The sequence below is a fragment of the Lutra lutra genome, chromosome 18 (assembly GCF_902655055.1).
Source record: "Lutra lutra chromosome 18, mLutLut1.2, whole genome shotgun sequence".
NCBI lineage: Eukaryota > Metazoa > Chordata > Mammalia > Carnivora > Mustelidae > Lutra > Lutra lutra.
Window position 1 is genome coordinate 22,961,104 of NC_062295.1, and position 19,912 is coordinate 22,981,015.

Sequence of the window (19,912 nt, forward strand, 5' to 3'; positions counted from 1 at the left end):
GGGTGTGACCCCCCATGACATCAAAGACCCTGTCACCTTAGGTCCCCCATCAGACAGATATAATGAAGAGGAACAAGGTGGCAGCAGAAGGCACCGCTAGCCAGAGGCTGACCACTGGCCCACTGGGCTTCATCCTGAGAAGAGGGCCTACCCAGGCCCAGTTCCTCAAAAAGGAGCACCCTTTCTTCTCAATGCTAGACACAGGGACCCGCGCCCCTGCACCCCGTGTCTCACCTGGTAGGGGTCACTATGGTGCCCCAGCGCTTCCGCCTGCTCCTGGGGTCCTCCAGCGGCTCTGCCAAGCTGGGAGAGGGGCAAGGAGACCTTTCCCCTTGCCACCTCTTCCTCGGCTTTCGCCCTTCCTGAGGGGCGGGCCCGGGAAGCCTCCCCTGGAGGGGAGGGGGTGACAACCTGATCTGACCTCGCGGTCCAGTCCTCCTCCTCCTCGAGGGCGACAGTTGCTGAATCCCGGATTTCTGGTTGTGGGGTCTGAACCCCAGATATTTGAACGAAGGGAAGCTGAATTTGGTATCTGAACGCGCGGGGAATGAACCCCGGATACTGGTGCACGCAGGGGCCTGAACCCCAGATTTTTGAAATCCTATGAAACAGAGCCCCAGGTTTAAAGAGGTTGGGACCCGAGTCCTGGATATGTGGGGTCAGAGGGGCTGATACCCGGATATTTGAGAAGCGAGGGGTCAAGCCCGGAAATTCGCGACCGAAGGGCCTGAGCCCCAGCTCTTCGGCCACCGACAGGGGGCCCACCCCGAGGACGTCCGGCCGCACGGCCCCTCTCACACCAGGGTCCGAGGGTGACAGCCCTCACTCCCGCCCCAGCCTCCTCCCTTTTCCCTTCTCTCTCCTGAGGGTAGCTGAAAGATTGTAGCTACGGACGGTCCCCGCGCCTTCTCTCCCTCTCCTCTTCTCAGTCTCAGCCTCTCTCCGCACCACAGCCCCGGTCTCGTCCCGGTCTCCCTCTCCCTCTTCCTCCCAATTCCAAGATGGAGACCGGGCGGGAGCGCGCAGGCGCGGTAGGGACGCCGGGCCAAAGGGGGCGGAACCACAAGTGAAATGGCCCCGCCCCCCTATCCTCACTGCCGGGGCCAGGGAGATGGGCAGTTACCGGGCCAGAGTGCGCGCGCGCTCCGCCACGCGGACCCTGGATGGGAGGAGGCGGGGAGAAGGGCTAGGCTTGGAGGGGGAGGAGCTCAGCCAGCAGTCCGACAAGTGGCCGTGGAGAGAGCTGCGGCGCATGCGCTCGCCCCGCCTTAGCGCTGAGCCCGAGCTTGTTGCTAGGGGAAGCTTTGAGGGGGCGCGAGTGGAAGGAAAGAAGAAGCCGGGATCTGCGCCTGCGTATAGGGTAGCGGTTGGGAGGGGCAAGGGAAGGAGGCTTGCTGGGCGCGGAAAAGGCGGGAAAATGGACTGTTCTGGCTAGTAACCGTACAGCCAGGACGTGGGCTCCCAAGTTTGAGGAATCTTTGCTGGGAAAACTCAGTCTGTCAAATCCCTTCAGGAAGCAGGCCTTTCACAATTGCATGACCTGCCCAAGGTCACACAGCATTTATGTCAAAGCATTCCCATGACCATACCCATCTGATTTTCTCAACTAGTTGGAACTATTGATTTTCTTTCATAGAAGAAAACAAGACATAAGGTGGCACAGCTGCGATTAAAACCAAGTGTTTTCCAAAGGCAAGTCATAACAGAGGATAGAGCTGCAGTAATCCATGCCTTATGCCAGCCTGTATCCCAAACTGAAGACTCAACAAGGAAAAGTCCCCCAAGCCTGTCTACCCTGAAATTCCCACCTCAACCCAATCCCCAATAAACACCCTGGGCAACACTGGGCAAAAAAAGCCTTTTATTTTCCCCCACATTCCAGCTCTCCATTTTTTGGTAACATCTCTTCCAACTTAGAACAAAGTCTGGAGAAGTTGATTCACACCTAGAGAAAAAGAAGATTAAAAACAGGGGCAGAGGGGTGCCTGGGAGGCTCAGTTGGTTAAGCATCTGCCTTCAGTTCAGGTCATGATCCTGGAGTCCTGGGATCGAGCCCCCCTGTGGGGCTCCCTGCTCAGTGGGGAGTCTGCTTCTCCCTTTGCCTCTGCTTCTCCCCCTACTCATGTGTGCTCTCCCTCTCTCTGTCTCACACATAAATAAATAAAAATCTTAAATGAAAAAACAAACCGGACAGATTAGAGGGCTTTTGGGGGAAGCTCTGGGATGGCTGTAAAGAGTGAGGAAGGGGGTGCCTGGGTGGCTCAGGTCATGGTCCCAGGGGTCCTGGGATGGAGTCCCACATAGGGCTCTCTGCTCCCCAGGGAGCCTGCTTCCCGCCCCCCCCCCCCCCCCCCGCCTACCTCTCTGCCTACTTGTGATCTCTTTCTCTCTATCAAATAAATAAATAAAATCTTAAAAAAAAAAAAAAAGAGGAAGGAGCAGAGGAAGTGGTGACTACAGATGGGCACAAACACTCATCCCAACTGGGTGGGCCCCTTCAGATCCCCAGGATCTGCTAGGAGCCAGAAAGCCTTCATTTCCCAGTCCACTCAGATCTAAGAAAAGCTATGAGGGTTCCACTATCTCCTATCCCAAGTAGGTGGAGCCTAGCCCTCAGCAAAATTAGCAATGTGGATCTTGAGCGTCCAGTTTCTCTGGCCAGAGCCTTTCCCTGGGCTTGGGCTGTTTCTGCTTCTCCTGTGGCTATCTCCTAGGGTACAGCAGCTAGTTATTGAAGCTGAGAACAGTTTAAGAGCTGGGTGCACAGGGGCACCTGGGTGGCTCAGTGGGTTAAAGCCTCTGCCTTCGGCTCAGGTCATGATCCCAGCATCCTGGGATCGAGTCCCACATCGGGCTCTCTCCTCGGCAGGGAGCCTGCTTCCTCCTCTCTCTGCCTACTTGCGATCTCTGTCAAATAAATAAATTAAAAAAAAAAAAAAAAAGAGCTGGGTGCACAACAGATAACTCTCAAATTACATAACCTCCACCTGACAGAGTAAGACTTTTGTATAGAAATATTCTTTCCTTAATGAGCGGACACATGGACTAGTTAGCCAAAATGTTCCTCACCCACTGCCACCTTTGTTAGCTGTGTTCCTCCAAAGACTGTTAGCAAACTCAACTTTTTCTAGATGCAATGAAGGCTGATGGAAAAGAGAAAGTGTATGTAAAACGCTTCGGCACATACTTTGTGCCTAGTAGATGGGCATCATCAATCCTTTTGTGCTGTTCAAGGTGAGTTTTACAAAATTTGCATCATAAAACTGGGTAACAGGATTCCAGGACAAAAGCAAAATAAACAGAATTCATATCCAGGATGCATCATCAGATCTGAATCCTGTTAACTCACCACTGTTGCCAGAAAGCTTGGATATGAACTACAGCTATGGATGAATCTCAAAATCAGAATGTTAACCGAAAGAAGGCGGTCACAAAAGAATATGAGTCCATCTACATGAAGTTCAAAAATAAGTAAAACCATATTGTTTATGAATGACCCTATCTCAGTTATAATTGCCACGTCCATCCCATCCCCTACTCCCACAGGACTGGGGCAAAGAACCTTACCTGAGAACAAGATGGGAATTAGGCCAGCGCCCTCAGAGCCGGGTTCTAGACCAGTGGGACTCCCGGCGCGGGTGGAAGCACACAGCAGTGAGACAGCAGAGAAGGCCACAGAAGAGAAGCAGGAAGGAGCCCAAAACAAGCAGTCTGGAGCCACACAGAGCCAGCTCCTCCTAAGGACGGGCAAAGGGAAAGGAGGAATGAATGCTAGGGAGGGAGGGTGGAGAATCTTCTCCTGGGAAGATATTTTATCCCCGGGGCCAAGAGCTATAGAGAGAAGCCCCTGTGGGGGGAGAGGGCTCTCTATATCCAAGGAGCAACCAAATGGAAAATGTAATTTCCATACAAGCTAATTGTCTCAATGGTCTATGAACTGCGTTCTCACCAAACCATCGAAGCAAGCCCCTCTAATGTGTCCATGAGATAGGAAAGTTCACTACTGCCATTTTAAATATGCTTGAGCAGGGCCAGGTCTGGAAACCAGTATTTTCTCTGGTTTAAGCTCCTGAGTGGTGTTCCTCACTGGGGTCTTTGCACATGTGAGGGAAAAGCACGCAGCAGCCTCCTAACTGGTCTGTCTCCTCTGCTCAGTCGGTCCCTCTCAACCAGCATCAGTGGCCCCATGGCCTGCAGTATTAAGTCATAGTGTTTTAGCCTCAAGTTACGGAGCCTCACAATAAGGCCCCTGCCTCTCTCCTGTCTCTTCCCCTCAGTCTTTCCTAAGCCCCTCCTCATGGAGTGCCCTCGAAGGCCAGACACTTTTCAATCTCTAGGCCTGTGCTCGTGCTGGTCCTTTGGCCTGGAATTTATGTCCCTTCTCCAGAATCCCCTCTATTGCATTCTCTGCCCACATCTTCCTCCTCCTCCAGGGTCACCCTGAAAGGGCAGACAAAGCCTGGGACTGCAGTCAGAAGGCACAGGTTGTAATCCTGGGTCTGCCACTTAACCAGCTATGTGGCCTTGGGCAATTCACTCCCTCTTTCTAAGCCTGTTTCCTCATCTGTAAAATGGGATAATAACAGCTACCTCAAAAGGCTGTTTTAAGATCAAATGAGATAATGAACCTGAAAGTACTTTGTACATTATAAACTACTGTACACAATTCTCTTTCTTAAATGCCACCTTCTCTGTGAAGCACTCTCCATAAATGTTCAAGTTAGGGTTAATTGCTCCTTACTCTGTGTTTGAATAACATCTCTATATAGCGATTAGCCCATTCAGCCTCTCATTACAGCTTCTGCATTCCTTTAAGGTGGAGATCATATTTTATTCTGTTTAAAGACAATCGTTAATAGTAATAGCTCTCACTCATCCACTCTCTGTTACGTAGCAGGCGTTGTACTAGGCACCTGACATTCATTCTCATTCATCTTTATTTGTTGGCATCAGGAGATAGTATCATGTTTTCCATTTTACAGAGAAGGAAGCTGAGGCTCAGAGAGGCTCAGATGCTCGCTCAAGGTCACACAGCCTCTGGGGCAAAATGACAGAGCCTGTGCCTTTTCTGTTAGGTAAAACTGCCCCCAGTGGCCTTCAAGGCAGAGCGTTCAGCTGGCAGTGTATGAAATCCCAAAAACCTGAGGCTCTTACCGAGGTGAGCAGCTTGGTGAGCACAAGGCCTTCGTGGCTCCAGACGCTGACACACTCCTCACTCGTCCTAAGACTCAAGGTGGCATTTCCTGTTCCTTCCTCTGAGCAGGAGAGGGGTGGCTGGCTGGAGGGCAGGATTTCTGAAGCAGCACTAAAATACAGGCATGTTCCTGGGGTCCTTTCTGTGGTCACTCTGGCAGTAATGAGGACCCGCTCTTCCGCAGAAGATCCTGTGAGAGGCACAGGAGAGGCAGTGGAAGAAGTTGGAGGGCGGGGTGGAAGCCATTTATCTTCAGACTTCCATTCATTTCTAAGGCTTCCTTCAGTACCAGCTGTTTTGGCATTCAATAAAGTACTCTGTACACTATCACTGTGTCAATAAGAAATAACAATAACTATGTATCCGTATAAACAAAAAATTAACTTTGCTTACAATCAATAAAACAATCATGCCAATGCTCACAAAGTTGCAGTGAAACTGGGGCAGATACACATTGCCAATGTCAGTCTATATAAAGGAGTCTGTCCCTTTTAAGAAAGCAGTTTCCTAGTAGGTACCAAAATCCATGAAAAGGTTCACATCCCATTTCAAATTAGCAGGGAAAGGATGGTCTATTTAGTCAATGCCCTTGGGACAATTTCCATTTGGGGGAAAAAAAAAAGTCAGACTCATCTCACACTATAAAATAAAGTCCAGATGTGCTAGAGACCTATACAAACAAATTAAACAAAACAAAACCCAAAGAAAATTCAGAAGAATATTTTCTAAGTTTATAGTGGGGAAGGCCTTCCTAAAAAAGACACAAGATCTACAAGCCTGAGTAAAGAATGAGAGCAATAAACTTAACCTTGTAACAGTTGAAGGCTTCTCAAAGATGAAAGGTAATTAAAAGAAAAAAAAAAGTAACAGAATGGATAAAAATACCTATACATTTTTGGTAAAGATTTATTTATTGGGGGGCGCCTGGGTGGCTCAGTGGGTTAAGCCTCTGCCTTCGGCTCGGGTCATGATTTCGGGGTCCTGGGATTGAGCCGCACATTGGGCTCTCTGCTCAGTGGGGACCCTGCTTCCCCACCACCCCCACCGCCTCTGCCTGCCTCTCTGCCTACTTGTGATCTCTGTCAAATAAATAAATAAAATCTTAAAAAAAAAAAAGATTTATTTACTGGGGGGGACAGCAGGAGAAATTCTTCAAGCAGACTACCCTCTGAGCAAGGAGCCCATGGGACTTGATCTCATAACCCATGAGATCCTTACCTGAGCTAAAACCAAGAGCTAAATGCTTGACAGACTGAGCCACCCAGGTGCTCCCAAATGCCTATATTTAATTGGTAAAAAGGTTTACAATCCAGAATATATAAGGATCTTCTAAAAATCAAAAACATAAAGACAAGCAACTTAAAAGACAAATGAGCAAAGGATATGAACAGAAAATTCATGGAGGCATGAAAATGGCCAATAAACCTACAAGAAGATAGTTAACCTCACTAACAATCAGAAGAAAGTAAATGAAAACAATTAGGCAATTTCTTTGCTCATTAAATTGGTAAAAATTAAAAAGACTGATAATAACAAGAGTTGCTGGGGCACTTGGGTGGCTCAGTCATGGTCCCAGGATCCTGGGATCGAGCCCTGCATCGGGCTCCCTTGCTTAGTAGGGAGCCTGCTTCTTCCTCTGCCTGTTTCTCCCTTTGCTTGTGCTCTCTCTCTGTCAAATAAATAAATAAGATATTTAAAAATAAATAAGTAAAAAATAATGAGTTACTGAAGATGTAAGGAAATGGGCACTCTCAGTGAGTGACACCTTTTAGAAGACGATGTGGCTGTATCTATCACAATTTTAAATGGGTACAGACTGTGCCTGAGAAGATGCCCATCCAACTGTTGACAATGGGGGCACCCGGGAGGCTCAGCCATTAGGCCGCTGCCTTCGGCTCAGGTCATGATCCCAGGGTCTGGGATCGAGCCCCGCATTGGGCTCCTTGCTCGGCAGGGAACCTGCTTCTCCCTCTCCCACTTCCCCTGCTAGTGTTCCCTCTCTCGCTGTTCACTGTCTCTCTCTGTCAAATAAATAAAATCTTAAAAAAAAAAAAAAAAATGTGGACACTGCAGGAGAGGTGAGACGGATTTTTACATGTGCTTTTTATAATTCTTTGTGGTCCGACAGCCTCTTCAATAAATGGTGTTGGGGGGCGCCTGGGTGGCTCAGTGGGTTAAGCCGCTGCCTTCGGCTCAGGTCATGATCTCAGGGTCCTGGGATCGAGTCCCACGTCGGGCTCTCTGCTCAGCAAGAAGCCTGCTTCCCTCTCTCTCTCTCTCTGCCTGCCTCTCCGTCTACTTGTGATCTCTCTCTGTCAAATAAATAAATAAAATCTTTAAAAAATAAATAAATAAATAAATAAATAAATAAATGGTGTTGGGAAAATTGGACAGCCACATGCAGAAAAATGAAATTGGATCATTTCCTTACACCACACACAAAAATAGACTCAAAGTGGATGAAGGATCTCAATGTGAGAAAGGAATCCATCAAAATCCTTGAGGAGAACACAGGCAACAACCTCTTCGACCTCAGCCGCAGCAACATCTTCCTAGGAACATCGCCAAAAGCAAGGGAAGCAAGGGCAAAAATGAACTATTGGGATTTTATCAAGATCAAAAGCTTTGGCACAGCAAAGGAAACAGTTAACAAAACCAAAAGACAACTGACAGAATGGGAGAAGATATTTGCAAATGACATATCAGATAAAGGGCTAGTGTCCAAAATCTATAAAGAACTTAGCAAACTCAACACCCAAAGAACAAATAATCCAATCAAGAAATGGGCAGAAGACATGAACAGACATTTCTGCAAAGAAGACATCCAGATGGCCAACAGACACATGAAAAAGTGCTCCACATCACTCGGCATCGGGGAAATACAAATCAAAACCACAATGAGATATCACCTCACACCAGTCAGAATGGCTAAAATTAACAAGTCAGGAAATGACAGATGCTGGCGAGGATGCGGAGAAAGGGGAACCCTCCTACACTGTTGGTGGGAATGCAAGCTGGTGCAACTACTCTGGAAAACAGCATGGAGGTTCCTCAAAATGTTGAAAATAGAACTACCCTATGACCCAGCAATTGCACTGCTGGGTATTTACCCTAAAGATACAAACGTAGTGATCCAAAGGGGCACGTGCACCCAAATGTTTATAGCAGCAATGTCTACAATAGCCAAACTATGGAAAGAACCTAGATGTCCATCAACAGATGAATGGATAAAGAAGATGTGGTATATATACACAATGGAATACTATGCAGCCATCAAAAGAAATGAAATCTTGCCATTTGCGACGACGTGGATGGAACTAGAGGGTATCATGCTTAGCGAAATAAGTCAATCGGAGAAAGACAACTATCATATGATCTCCCTGATATGAGGGAGAGGAGATGCAACATGGGGGGTTAAGGGGGTAGGAGAAGAGTAAATGAAAGAAGATGGAATTGGGAGGGAGGCAAACCATAAGTGACTCTTAATCTCACAAAACAAACTGAGGGTTGATGGGGGGAGGGGGGTTGGGAGGGGGGTGGGATTATGGACACTGGGGAGGGTATGTGCTATGGTGAATGCTGTGAAGTGTGTAAACCTGGTGATTCACAGACCTGTACCCCTGGGGATAAAAATATATTATATGTTTATAAAAAATAAAATTAATAAAAAAAATAATAATAATTCTTTGTGGTCCGAATCCACAACAAAACAAATCTGTCTATTAAAAAAAGGTCCATACCCTTTGACTCAGTAATGCCATTTATAGAAACTCATTGTAAGGAAAGGATTCAAAAGAAAGATGCCAAGTATACCAAGATGTTTATTGTGTTACACACACACACACACACACACACACATAAGATAGGAAGCGATAAGCTGTTTAACACTAGGAAAAGAGTTACAAATGATGGCCCAACCACTTAATGGATCTTTACAGGTCCATTGGTGTACATCCATTAAAATAATAATGTTCAGACCAGGCAGAAACTAAAAAAATGATGTCATAAGTGAAAAAAGAGAAATACAAACCACTGTGTATATATGTGTGTGTATATATTGTGTGTGTATATACACATCATAATGACTATAAGAAATATACATGCAAACTTTCTAAGAGAACCATCCCCTGTTTCTCTACATTCCCCAGATCGAATCATCCACCAAGTCTTGTCCACCCACTGTCAACGTCTCTCTCGGATCAGTCCCCTTCTTTCACGGCATTGTCTTAGTTTGGGTGTCCTCATCATCTTTCTATTGTAACCACCTTCTACCCAGTCTTCCTGCCATTGGACACACTTCTACCAGGCAGTCAGCCAACAGAGTGTGATCTTTTTCAAAGAACAGCAACAAACTCATTCTATTTTCCTGACAAAAATTTTGAGTTTGCTCAATGCACTAGATAAAGTTCAACTACCTGGGCTTGGCACATGAGACCCTCCAGAGGATTCTGTCTGCTTCCTCAAATACATCTCTTGCCACTCATTCAACACTCCTTCCCCTGCAGCACTCAAACTGAACACCTTGGAGTTCTCAAACATGCTATTATGGTCCTCGTCGGCATGCCTTTGTATATGCTTGGAAGAGCACACTCCTAACTCTCCCTCAAGCCTTGGATCCAGCACTGAATCCTTGGAAAAGCCTCTTCACTAACCCTGTGTGACAGACTCCTGAGTATTCCCACTGTAACCTGTGTGCTCCTTCACACGTTTAAAGGTATTTGCTTCTGTTCATATCTGTATCCTTGCTAGACTTTGTAAGCAGCTCGAGGCCAAGGCCCATGTCTTACATGTCTCTATATTCCCCATGCTTGTACATAGTAGGTGCTCAATAATTATTGCTTAGATGATGCAGTCGTATTTTTATTCTGTTTCTAACCATTATAAAAAGAACAGGCCTTGTCTGCAGAAGCAGAACTTGAGAAGCTGATCCTAAAATCCACATGGTAATTAAAGGGATCTAGAATAAGCAAAAGAATTTTTAAAAAGGAGAACAAAGCTGGAAGACTCACATTTTCTGATTTGAAACTTAATACAAAGCTGCGGTAATTAAGAGTATGGAGCTACCATAAGGACAGACACATAAATCCGTGGAACAGAACTGAGAATCCAGAAATAAACCTATATATACATCCATGGTCAATTGATTTTCAGTAACGGTGCCAAGACTATTCAAAGGAAAGGACTGTCTTTTCAACAAAACATGCTGGGACAACTCAAGAGCCACTTGCAAAAGAACAAAGCTGAACCCCATCCTCACACCATTCACAAAAGTTAACTCAAAATGGATCCTACAGCTAAATGTAAGAGTTAAAACTATAAAACTTTAATAGAAAAGACAGGGGTAAATCTTCGTGAGGTTGAGTTAGGCAAAGCTCTGCTTAACCAAGACACTAAAAGCACAAGCAACTAAAAGAAAAATACTTTGGGGCGCCTGGGTGGCTAGTTGGTTAAGTGTCTGCCTTTGGAACAGGTCATGATCCCCAAATCCTGGGATCCAGCCCCACATTGGGCATGCTGCTCAGCAGGGAGTCTGCTTCTCCCTCTCTTTCTGCCCCCTGCCTCCCCCTGCTTGTACTCTTTCTCTCTTGCTCTCAAAAAACATCTTAAAAGAAAAAAAAAAAAAGAACACCATCAACAAAGTGATAAGATAACCCAGAGAATGGGAGAAAATATGTGCAAATCATACATCAGATAAGAGACTTGTATCTAGGGGCGCCTGGGTGGCTCAGTAGGTTAAAGCCTCTGCCTTTGGCTCAGGTCATGGTCCCAGGGTCCTGGGATGGAGCCCCTCATTGGGCTCTCTGCTCAGCGGGGAGCCTGCTTTCCCCTCTCTCTTTGCCTGCCTCTCTGCCTACTTGTGATCTCTGTCTGTCAAATAAACACATAGTATCTTAAAAAAAAAAAGAGAGACTTGTGTCTAGGAAAACAAACAACTCTTACAACTCAATAATTAAAAAGCAAATTATCCAATTTTTTTTAAAAGGCAAAACTCTGAATATACACTTCTTCAAAGAGGATAGACAAATGACCAAGAAGCCATAAAAAAATGCTCAGTATCATTAGCCATGCCAATTAGAACCACAGTGAGATATTACTTCCCAATGACTAGGATGGCTAGAATTTTAAAAAAGAGATAATAAGTGTTGGTAAGGACATGGAGAAACTGGAATTCACACACTGCTGGGGGGAAACACAAAATGGTACAGCCACCTTGGAAAACAGTCTGGCAGCTCCTCAAAAGATTAAACACAGAGTTATAATATGACCCAGGAATTCCACTTCTTGGTATTTTATTTCCCCCAAGAGAAATGAAAATGTATGATCACACAGAATCTTGTATGCGAATGTTGACAGCAGCATTGTTTGTAATAGTAAAAATAGTAAATAGTAATAGTAATAGTATAGTAAATGTAATAGTATAGTAAAATAGTAATAGTAAAAATAATAAAAAATCAAAAAGTAAAAACAATTCAAATGTCAAACAACTGATGAATGGATAAATAAGATGTGGAATATCCATACAATGGATGTTATTCAGCAACAGAAACACAGAATACGGATGCGTGCTATGACATGGATTGTACCCTGGAAACATACTGATGGAAAGAAGCCAGTCACAAAACAGCACACATTGTATGAAATGTTCCGAATGAGCAAATCCACGGAAAAAGAAAATTTAGTAGTTGCCTGGGTCTGGGAAGCTAGGAGGAAAAGGGGAGCAACTGCTAACAGGTACAGGATCTCTTTTCAGGGAATGAAATGCTCTAAAATTGATTGTGGTGGTAGTTGCATACTTCTGGGACGATACGAAAAGCCATCGAATCGTACCTTTTAAATGTGTGAATTTTATGTTATATGATCCTATCTCAATACAGCTGATGTACATATATTTATAAAATAAAAAGAACAGGAAAAATTATCTCAAGTCTGTATGTATCAGACATCTTCCTTTACTCTCTTTGACCACACAGATGTACACCTGGACATTAGAGACCTTCCCCTGCATGCCCCCCGCCCCACAGAATTCACAAGAGAATTTTAGAATGATAGCATCAGAAGACAGAGAGTTCCACCTTTCTCTCCTCCCTTTTCATCTCTCTGATTTCAGACAAGGAACCTGAGGCCAAATCTCACACAGGAATCAATGGCATCCACTGACACTACCTTCCCCCCATCATTTTCCCAGAAGACTCTAAGCTCTGTGGGAATGGATGACGTCTAATTTTTTCTGTATCCTCCATCCTCCATAGCACACAGAGCTGTGCTAAGAACAGAGCAGGCACTCAATGCACTTGGTTAATTGAACAGGACATGCTTCTTGAACATCCCTGAGGAAAAAGAAGGTGCCTCTAAGAGGAGTAAGCAAGAGGGATAAAGAAGGAAGAGAAAGAATATTAGGTGAAATCTACCCCATCGCATCACACCTCCAAGGATAGACTCAAAGAACCTCAGAGCTGGAAGGGAAAAGAGAAAACACCTACAGGGAACCCAAAGAGTATCACTGTAGTTACTGAAAGAATGTAGCCCTTACTACAGCAGAAGTGACTAAGGCCTTGGGATATGCCCAAGGTCACCAGGCTGGAGAAGTCAGAGACAGAACCCACCCCTAAGTGTTCTGATGCCCAACCCACAGTCCTCTTTGATCTCACCTTTCAATCCCATGTGACTACCCCGGACCATAGTTTGGAATGTCTGTGTCTTGTTCCTGTCTGGACCATCTCCAAAGTTCAAGGTGGTCAGTAAGCCCACGACCTGAGGCCCATGCCACTTCCCCGTGACTGTCCCATTCACGGGACACAGGGTCAGCTGGCCAAAAGATCTCAAGAAAGAGACCCAGTCCTGTGTGCAAAAGAAAGGTGGGAGAGAGGTGAGAGATTAGCAGCACGAGCAAGGATGTGTGAAAAGGATGAAGAAGGTACTCACCTGAGGGATGTCAGGGCTGCGCAAGCCAGTGCTGTGGGTGAGGAGGAAGCCACCAAGGCCCAGGCCTGACAGGCCAAGAAGCAGCAGGATCAAAGTGGCACAGACCAGAGGTGGGTGGTGGGCCAGACAGAGATGCAGGTTGTGCCCTGCCTGGCAGCTGCCCATGGGGAGGAGAAGGGTCCGGGCCTCCACGGAGAGCCTGCTGGAGGATAGGAGGGGAGAACTGGACAAGAGCCTACCAGTCAGAAGGCACTTACCCATTTTATTCAAAGGGAAACTAAAGCACTGAAAAGACAAGGTGCTTGCCCAAGGCCACACCGCCAGTTAGTGGCAGAGCCAGGACAAGAGTCTAGGGCTCTCAACTCCAAGTGTTCACCCCTCTGCATCACTTAATAAATGTTTGCTGTATCTGATTTCTGAAGTAATCAAGGCAGAAGCAAAGCAGAGCACGCTGTGTTGGAAAGAGGAACCCAAAAGGAGAATTCTCAAGGGGAGAAATTCGGGAAGCAGCTGTTGTGGGGATAAGGTTTGGCTGAGGAACTGTTCCATCCAACAGCCCAAAGGAAGTGTCTGATGAAAAGAACTTTACTGGGGAGCAAAAACGGTTCTGTCTGTATCCTCCTCCGCCACTCACTGGCTATGCGAGAAAAATCAGTTAACTTTGTGAGTTTAGGGATCAGTGAAAGAACGGCAAATAATAAGGACTAAATGTGACAGATAAAGCAGTTTTGCATAGTACTCGGCCTTGCAGGAACTCAATAATGTCCATTTCCTTTCTATTTCACTGTGTCATACTGAACTTTAAAACTAGGCCAAGCAAGGCAAAAAATACTTAGTGGAAACTGAGATTCGGGGACTTTCACAGAGGAGTGGCAGGGCCAAGCTCTGAAACCCGTCTTCTGCTTCCAGGTAGAGTGCCCTTTCCCAGGCGGGAAGCGACAGGCTGATGAAAAGGAACCCCTGGAAGATGAGATAAACATATGGGGTGGGTGGGGAGAAGGAGGCTGCAGGGAACTGCAGGTGTCACAAATGCCCAGTCCCTGCCCTGCCTACCGTCCCGGCACATCTGGAAAGGGGGAGAAAGCACGAAGGCGGAGGGCAGAGCCTGAGTTCAGCCGCAGGTGGTGCCCCTGGGCCTCCCCTCCCCCCCGCAAAGCCCCTCCTGCAGGAACTCAACACCCGCACCATCCCTTCCCGGTCCTGCGGCGTCGGATCCGCCTGCCGCTCCCTCTCACCGCTCGGAGCCGGGCGGAGGCCGGCGCCCCCCGCGACGTCACGCGTGGAGCAGCGAGGGGCGGGGTCCGTGCTCCCCCCACCCACCGTGGGGATTCGCATGCGCGCTGTCCACGCGGGCAGCAGCCCGGCCCCTCCCAGGCTGGGTGGGGGCGTACCAAGAAGGAACCCAGTGAAGGGGCAACGGAGAAGAACGTACTCCGCGGTAGGTGAGTAAAAGGGAGAGAAGGCAAAGGAGCTGATTGTGGAGACGTTGTTAGAACTGTAAAGCCTCACTCCGGAGACGCTGTGGGGCATTTGAACGAGAATCGCGTAGCAGGCATTTTTCTGTTGCCCGTCCCCCTCCCGCGCCAATCGCACAGCCCAGCCGCGCCCAGGTTCCGGGTACGAATTTGGGGTCTGCCCGGCTGGGGAAGCGGGGTGGGGCGAAATTCCAGCCCTGAGATTCTGGCCTTGCAGACAGTTCGGGCTGCGCTTTTCTCTGCAGGCCCAATGTCTGCACCTCACGTTTGGTCCCCTGGTTTTAGTGAGTCCTTAATGCTTAGAATCCTACAGCTGCCAGACTGCTCAATAGAGGCTATCTCGTTTCATTTCTGCCCAGATTTTAGAGATGAGAACACCAAAGTCCACCTTACCTGAACAGCAGGACGCATGGAGGAGCCAGGAGCCCGGGGTTCAAATCCTAACTTTGTACCTGTCTCTGCACAAGTCATGACCATGCTCTTTTGGGGAGCTGAGTTTGGTGAAGGGGTTCAACCCACCTACCTCACTGGTTGGATGGGAAGCTTAAGAGACCAAGTGTGGGAAAACATGGGCCCAGTGTGCACTGAGCACTGAACCGCTCTGGGCAAATGCTCTTTCAAACAAAATCTTAGTATTCAACTCTAGCGAGTTGCTAAGACAGAGACCGGGTCACTCGTGTTCCACCCGCTTCCCAAAACCCTTTCCCATACGGTAAAATAAGATTCAACAAGGGTGCCAGGACCATTCCATGAGGTAAATCTAGTCTTTTCAACAAACGGTATTGGGAACTGAATATTCACATGTGAAAGAATGAAGTTAAACTGTTACTTTCCACCACTTACAAAAGTTAATTCATAATGCACCAAAGATCTACATGTAAGAGCTGGAAGTATAAAACTCTTAGAAGAAAACGGGAAAGCTTCATGACATTGGATTTGGCAATGATTTCTTGGGTATGACACCCAAAGCACAGACAGAAAAAAAAAAAGGTAAGTGGACTACATCAAAATTTAAAATTTCTGTGCATTAAAGGACACAACGGAATGAAAAGGCAACCCATGAAATGGGAGGAAATATTTGCAAAGCATGTATCTGCTAAAGAGTAAATGATATATAGAATATATAAAGAATTCTTAACAGTGCAACACAACAACAAAAATCCTGGTTAAAAAGTAGGCAAAGGACTTGAAGATATTTCTCCAAAGGCCGATAGGCATACGAAGAGAAACTCAACATTATCATTAGGGAAATGCAAATGAAAACCACAGTTAGATACATCTCACAGCTATTGGGTGGCTACTGTTAAAAAAAAAAAAAAAAAGAAAGAAAGAAAAGAAGTGTTAACAAGGCTGTGGAGGAATTAGAACCCTTTTGCTCTGTGAGTGGGAATTTAAAATGGTACAAGTGGGGCGCCTGGGTGGCTCAGTCCTTAAGCATAGTGCCTTCAACTCAGGTCATGATCCCAGGGACCTGGGATCCAACCCCCAGATTGGGCTCCCTGCTCTGCGGGAAGCCTGCTTCTCCCTCTCCCACTCCCCCTACTTGTGTTCCCTCTCTTGCTGTGTCACTCTCCGTCGAATAAATAAAATCTTTACAAAATTTTTTTAATTAAAAAAATGGTACAACTACTAGGGAAAACAGAATGGTGGCTCTTCAAAAAATTAAAAGTAGAATTATGAGGGGCTCATAATGCCTGGCTCAGTCAGTGGAGTGTGTGACTCTTGATCTTGGGGTTGTGAGTGTGAGTCCCACATTGGGTGAAGAGATTACTTAAAAAAACATTTAAAAAAATAGAATTACCATACTATCCAGCAATTCCACTTTGGGTATATACCCCAAAGAACTGAAAGCAAAATCTCTAAAAAATATTTGTATACCCATGTTCATAGCAGCATTCTTCACAAGAGCTAAAAGGTGGAAGCAACCTAAGGGTCCATCAACAGATGAATGGATAGACAAAATATGGATTATACATACAATGAAGTATTATTCAGCCTTTAAAAGGAAGGAAATTCTGATACATGCTGTAACATGGATGAAGCTTGAGGACATTTTGCTAAGGGAAATAAGCCAGTCACAAAAAGAGAAATACTGTAAGATTCCACTGATACGTGGAATTAGAGTAGTTAAAATCATAGAGACTGGGGTGCATGGGTGGCTCTGCCTTCGGCTCGGGTCATGATCCCAGAGTGCTGGGATCAAGCCATCGGGCTCCCTGCTCACCGGGGATTCTGTTTCTCCCTTTGCTCCTCCCCCTTCCCCTGTTCCTGCTCTCTCTCTCTCTCTCTCTCTCATGCTCATGCACATGTGTGCGTTCTCTCTCAAATAAAATAAAATCTTAAAAAAATCATAGAGACAGAAAGTAGAATGGTGGTTGCCAGGGGCTGGTGGGGGGTGGGGGGAGAACAGGAATGGGGAGTTATTATTGTTTAATGGGTACAAAGTCTCACTTTTGTTTTTAAAGATTTTATGTATTTATTTGAGAGAGAGAGAGAAAGTGAGAGAGAGCACGAGAGGGGAGAAGGTCAGAGGGAGAAGCAGACTCCCTGTGGAGCCGGGACCCTAACTCAGGACTTGATCCTAGGCCTCCAGGATCATGACCCAAGCCGAAGGCTGTTGCCCAACCAACTGAGCCACCCAGGCGCCCCCAGAGTCTCAGTTTTGCAAGATGAAAAGAATTCTGGAGATGAATGATGGTAACGATTGTACAAGGTGAATGTAATTAACACTACTGAATTTCTACACTTAAAAATGTACATGTAAAAGTGGTTAAGATGGTAAATCTTTATGTTATGTATATTTTGTCACCATTAAAAATAACAATCATTAAAAAAACCTTGGTGTGTATGTGTGTATGTGGGGGGAACTTATGGCACTGTCCCCTTGAGCATAGTGGCTCATGAATGCCACTGATTGACTTAATTGAAATTCCAAACATAGGAAGTCTTTTCTTCTCAAAGGAAAAATAAGTGTGGCTGACAGAAAATTTTAGAACCTAAGAACTGGAAGGCACTCAGTAACTGAACAAGTTCAACAATAATCACCCCCCACCCTCACTTTATTTTCCAGATGCTAAATTGATGTCTGGAGAGGTTAAGGGACTTGCCCTAAGTCTCCCAACCAGTTAAGCCTCATCGAGAACAGAACCCAAGTGTCCCAACACTGAATCTAGTCTTTTCCCACGAGATCCTCCTTGCTCAGTCCTGTCAAGAGATCTCTTCTGAAAACCTGCAAAAGTCTCTGCCCAACCAACTCTCAGTCACACCTGGCCTAGTCTGAGCCGGTGAGGTCACCTTTCCCTAGTCTTAGTCTTGTCTCACAAGCCAGCACCTCAGTTCCTGGAATATTATGCTCCGTAAGCCCCAGGTCTTCTCATAGTTTTGTTTTGTTTTTTTAAGATTTTATTTAATTATTTGCCAGAGAGAGCACAAGCAAGGGGAGCAGAAGGAAGGCAGAGGAAGAAGTAGGCAAAGGGAGAAGCAGGCTTGCCACCGAGCAAGGAGACCAATGTGGGACTTGATCCCGGGACCCTGGGATCAGGACCTGAGCAGGTACTTAACCTACTGAGCCATCCACATGTCCATCTTTTCATAGTTTGAGCACAGTATTTACTCTAAATATTTGTTATTTAATGTATTGATAACGGCTTCTTACAGGCCAGTTTCCGAGGAACTTACCAATTTTCAGTTTCATTTTAAGATTGGAAGCACATCTGCCCATGCTGAATATTTGTGAAATTTAGCTTAAAAGGTAAAAGAAAGTTTATTTGGTTGACAGTTATTTTTTTAGTGCCTTCTATGGTCCAGGCACAAAATTAATATCCATATAGCAAAAATTTCGTCAATGTTTCTACTTAATGACAAGTCTAATTTGAAGGATAAAAGATAAGGCATGAAAGTGCCCAGTGTAGTGCTAGTACACAATAGGAAGTCAACAAATGTGAGTTTCCCTTCATTATTCTTGTAATGCAGAGTAATTAGACATATTTGGACAGCAGTTCTTGTAAATGACCACAATTGACATTTACTTATGTAGCCCAATGAACAAATTCTACGGACCACTGGAGACTAACTGGTTAGAGTAAGGAATTGCCTGAAGGCTGGGAATCAGGGTAAATGGATATAAACAAATGTCTTATACAGAAAAAAAAATGGGGGGTGGGGAGGAGCACAAGAGGACACAGAATTGTTTGTGCACCGTGATCTGCCAGCTTTATACCAATGTTCTGACTTGGTAATCCACTCATCAGATCCTGAAGGTGGATGTTATTGGAGACAACGTGTCCTAGACAGCTTAAATAATTCAGACAAGGTCACCCAGTAATAGGAGGCAGAAGCTGCCTTATGATTCAAGCATGACCACAAACAAATGTGAGAATCAGAAAGCCAATTGAGAAGGGAATCACCCAGTCTTTTGGAAGGAATGGGGGAAGGGGTTCCTCCATCACTCCACAATGATACGTTCTTCTAGGTGCTCTGGTCCAGATAAAAGCTCTCAGGGATCTGTTTGGTTTTTTTCCTTCTATATTATTTTTTCTCTATTTTAAAATATTTATATATTTCTATATAATTTCCTTCTATATTATTTTTTTTCCTTCTATATTATCAAGCTCTAAAGCTCTCTGGAGTCACAGACTCCTGTGAAAATCTGATGAAAGCTATTCATTCAGTCAGATATTCATTCAACAAACATCTCTGAGCTACCAGGCAGTATTCTGGTAGCTGGGAATACAATGGTGGACAAAGTAGTCAAGATCCCTGGCCTCCTGGAAAGTAATCTGTCTATGGACCTTCTCCCTGGAAAAAGGCACTTTTGTCTGAATGTTTATATACAGTTTCAATCAGCCCTCTTGGAGCCTCTTGGAGCCCATCCTTGGAGCCCATCCTTGCACAAGAGCCCCTACATATTTCAGAAGGTTTCTTCAATTGGACTTCAATTTTGTCTTCAATATCAAGACTGCTTGATAAAATTAATCTTTCTCCTTTAAATTCTTGGTTTTTATCCTGTGTTGTTCATCTATTCAATCAACTCATTCATTCATTCAGCAGACATTTGAACACTTGTTTAATGCCAGGTGCTTGGTTAGGCACTGAGGGAAGCCACATTTCTAACAATGAAAAACCTTAGTGAAAGAGACAGATGCACAAAAAATTATGACAAAATGTCAAATACTATAATAAATGATACCATAATGTAAAAAATAGCTACTCTCTTCTGAATAACTTCTAAATGGGTCAAACATTTAATGGCCCTCAAATGTCATCTTATCGATAAAAAAATGAAATCAGCATTAGCCCTACTTTACAAGTGAGAAAACCA

The 19,912-nt window shown here is 45.4% G+C and overlaps 2 protein-coding genes across 12 annotated transcripts in view; both read right to left on the reverse strand.

The window, feature by feature from the left end:
• Nucleotides 1–19,912, reverse strand: part of TMEM219 (transmembrane protein 219) — a 47,326-nt gene that overhangs the window by 2,925 nt on the left and 24,489 nt on the right. The window contains exons 1-6 of one of the 11 annotated variants that reach the window (XM_047712928.1): nucleotides 14,353–14,488; nucleotides 13,118–13,316; nucleotides 12,844–13,033; nucleotides 5,155–5,384; nucleotides 3,568–3,737; nucleotides 1,842–1,945 (exon numbers count right to left, since the gene is read on the reverse strand). In XM_047712928.1, coding sequence (XP_047568884.1) covers nucleotides 3,600–3,737; nucleotides 5,155–5,384; nucleotides 12,844–13,033; nucleotides 13,118–13,282 — 723 coding nt within the window. In that variant the 5' untranslated portion in view covers nucleotides 13,283–13,316; nucleotides 14,353–14,488 and the 3' untranslated portion in view covers nucleotides 1,842–1,945; nucleotides 3,568–3,599. The other 10 variants (XM_047712929.1, XM_047712932.1, XM_047712935.1 and 7 more) reach the window with 10 other exon arrangements.
• Nucleotides 248–1,119, reverse strand: LOC125091140 (uncharacterized; the record flags this gene model as incomplete). Its single annotated transcript, XM_053447823.1, is given in 4 exon segments — nucleotides 248–513; nucleotides 516–591; nucleotides 594–656; nucleotides 658–1,119. Coding segments are annotated over 4 exon segments (867 nt in total), but the record flags the coding sequence as incomplete, so codon positions are not given.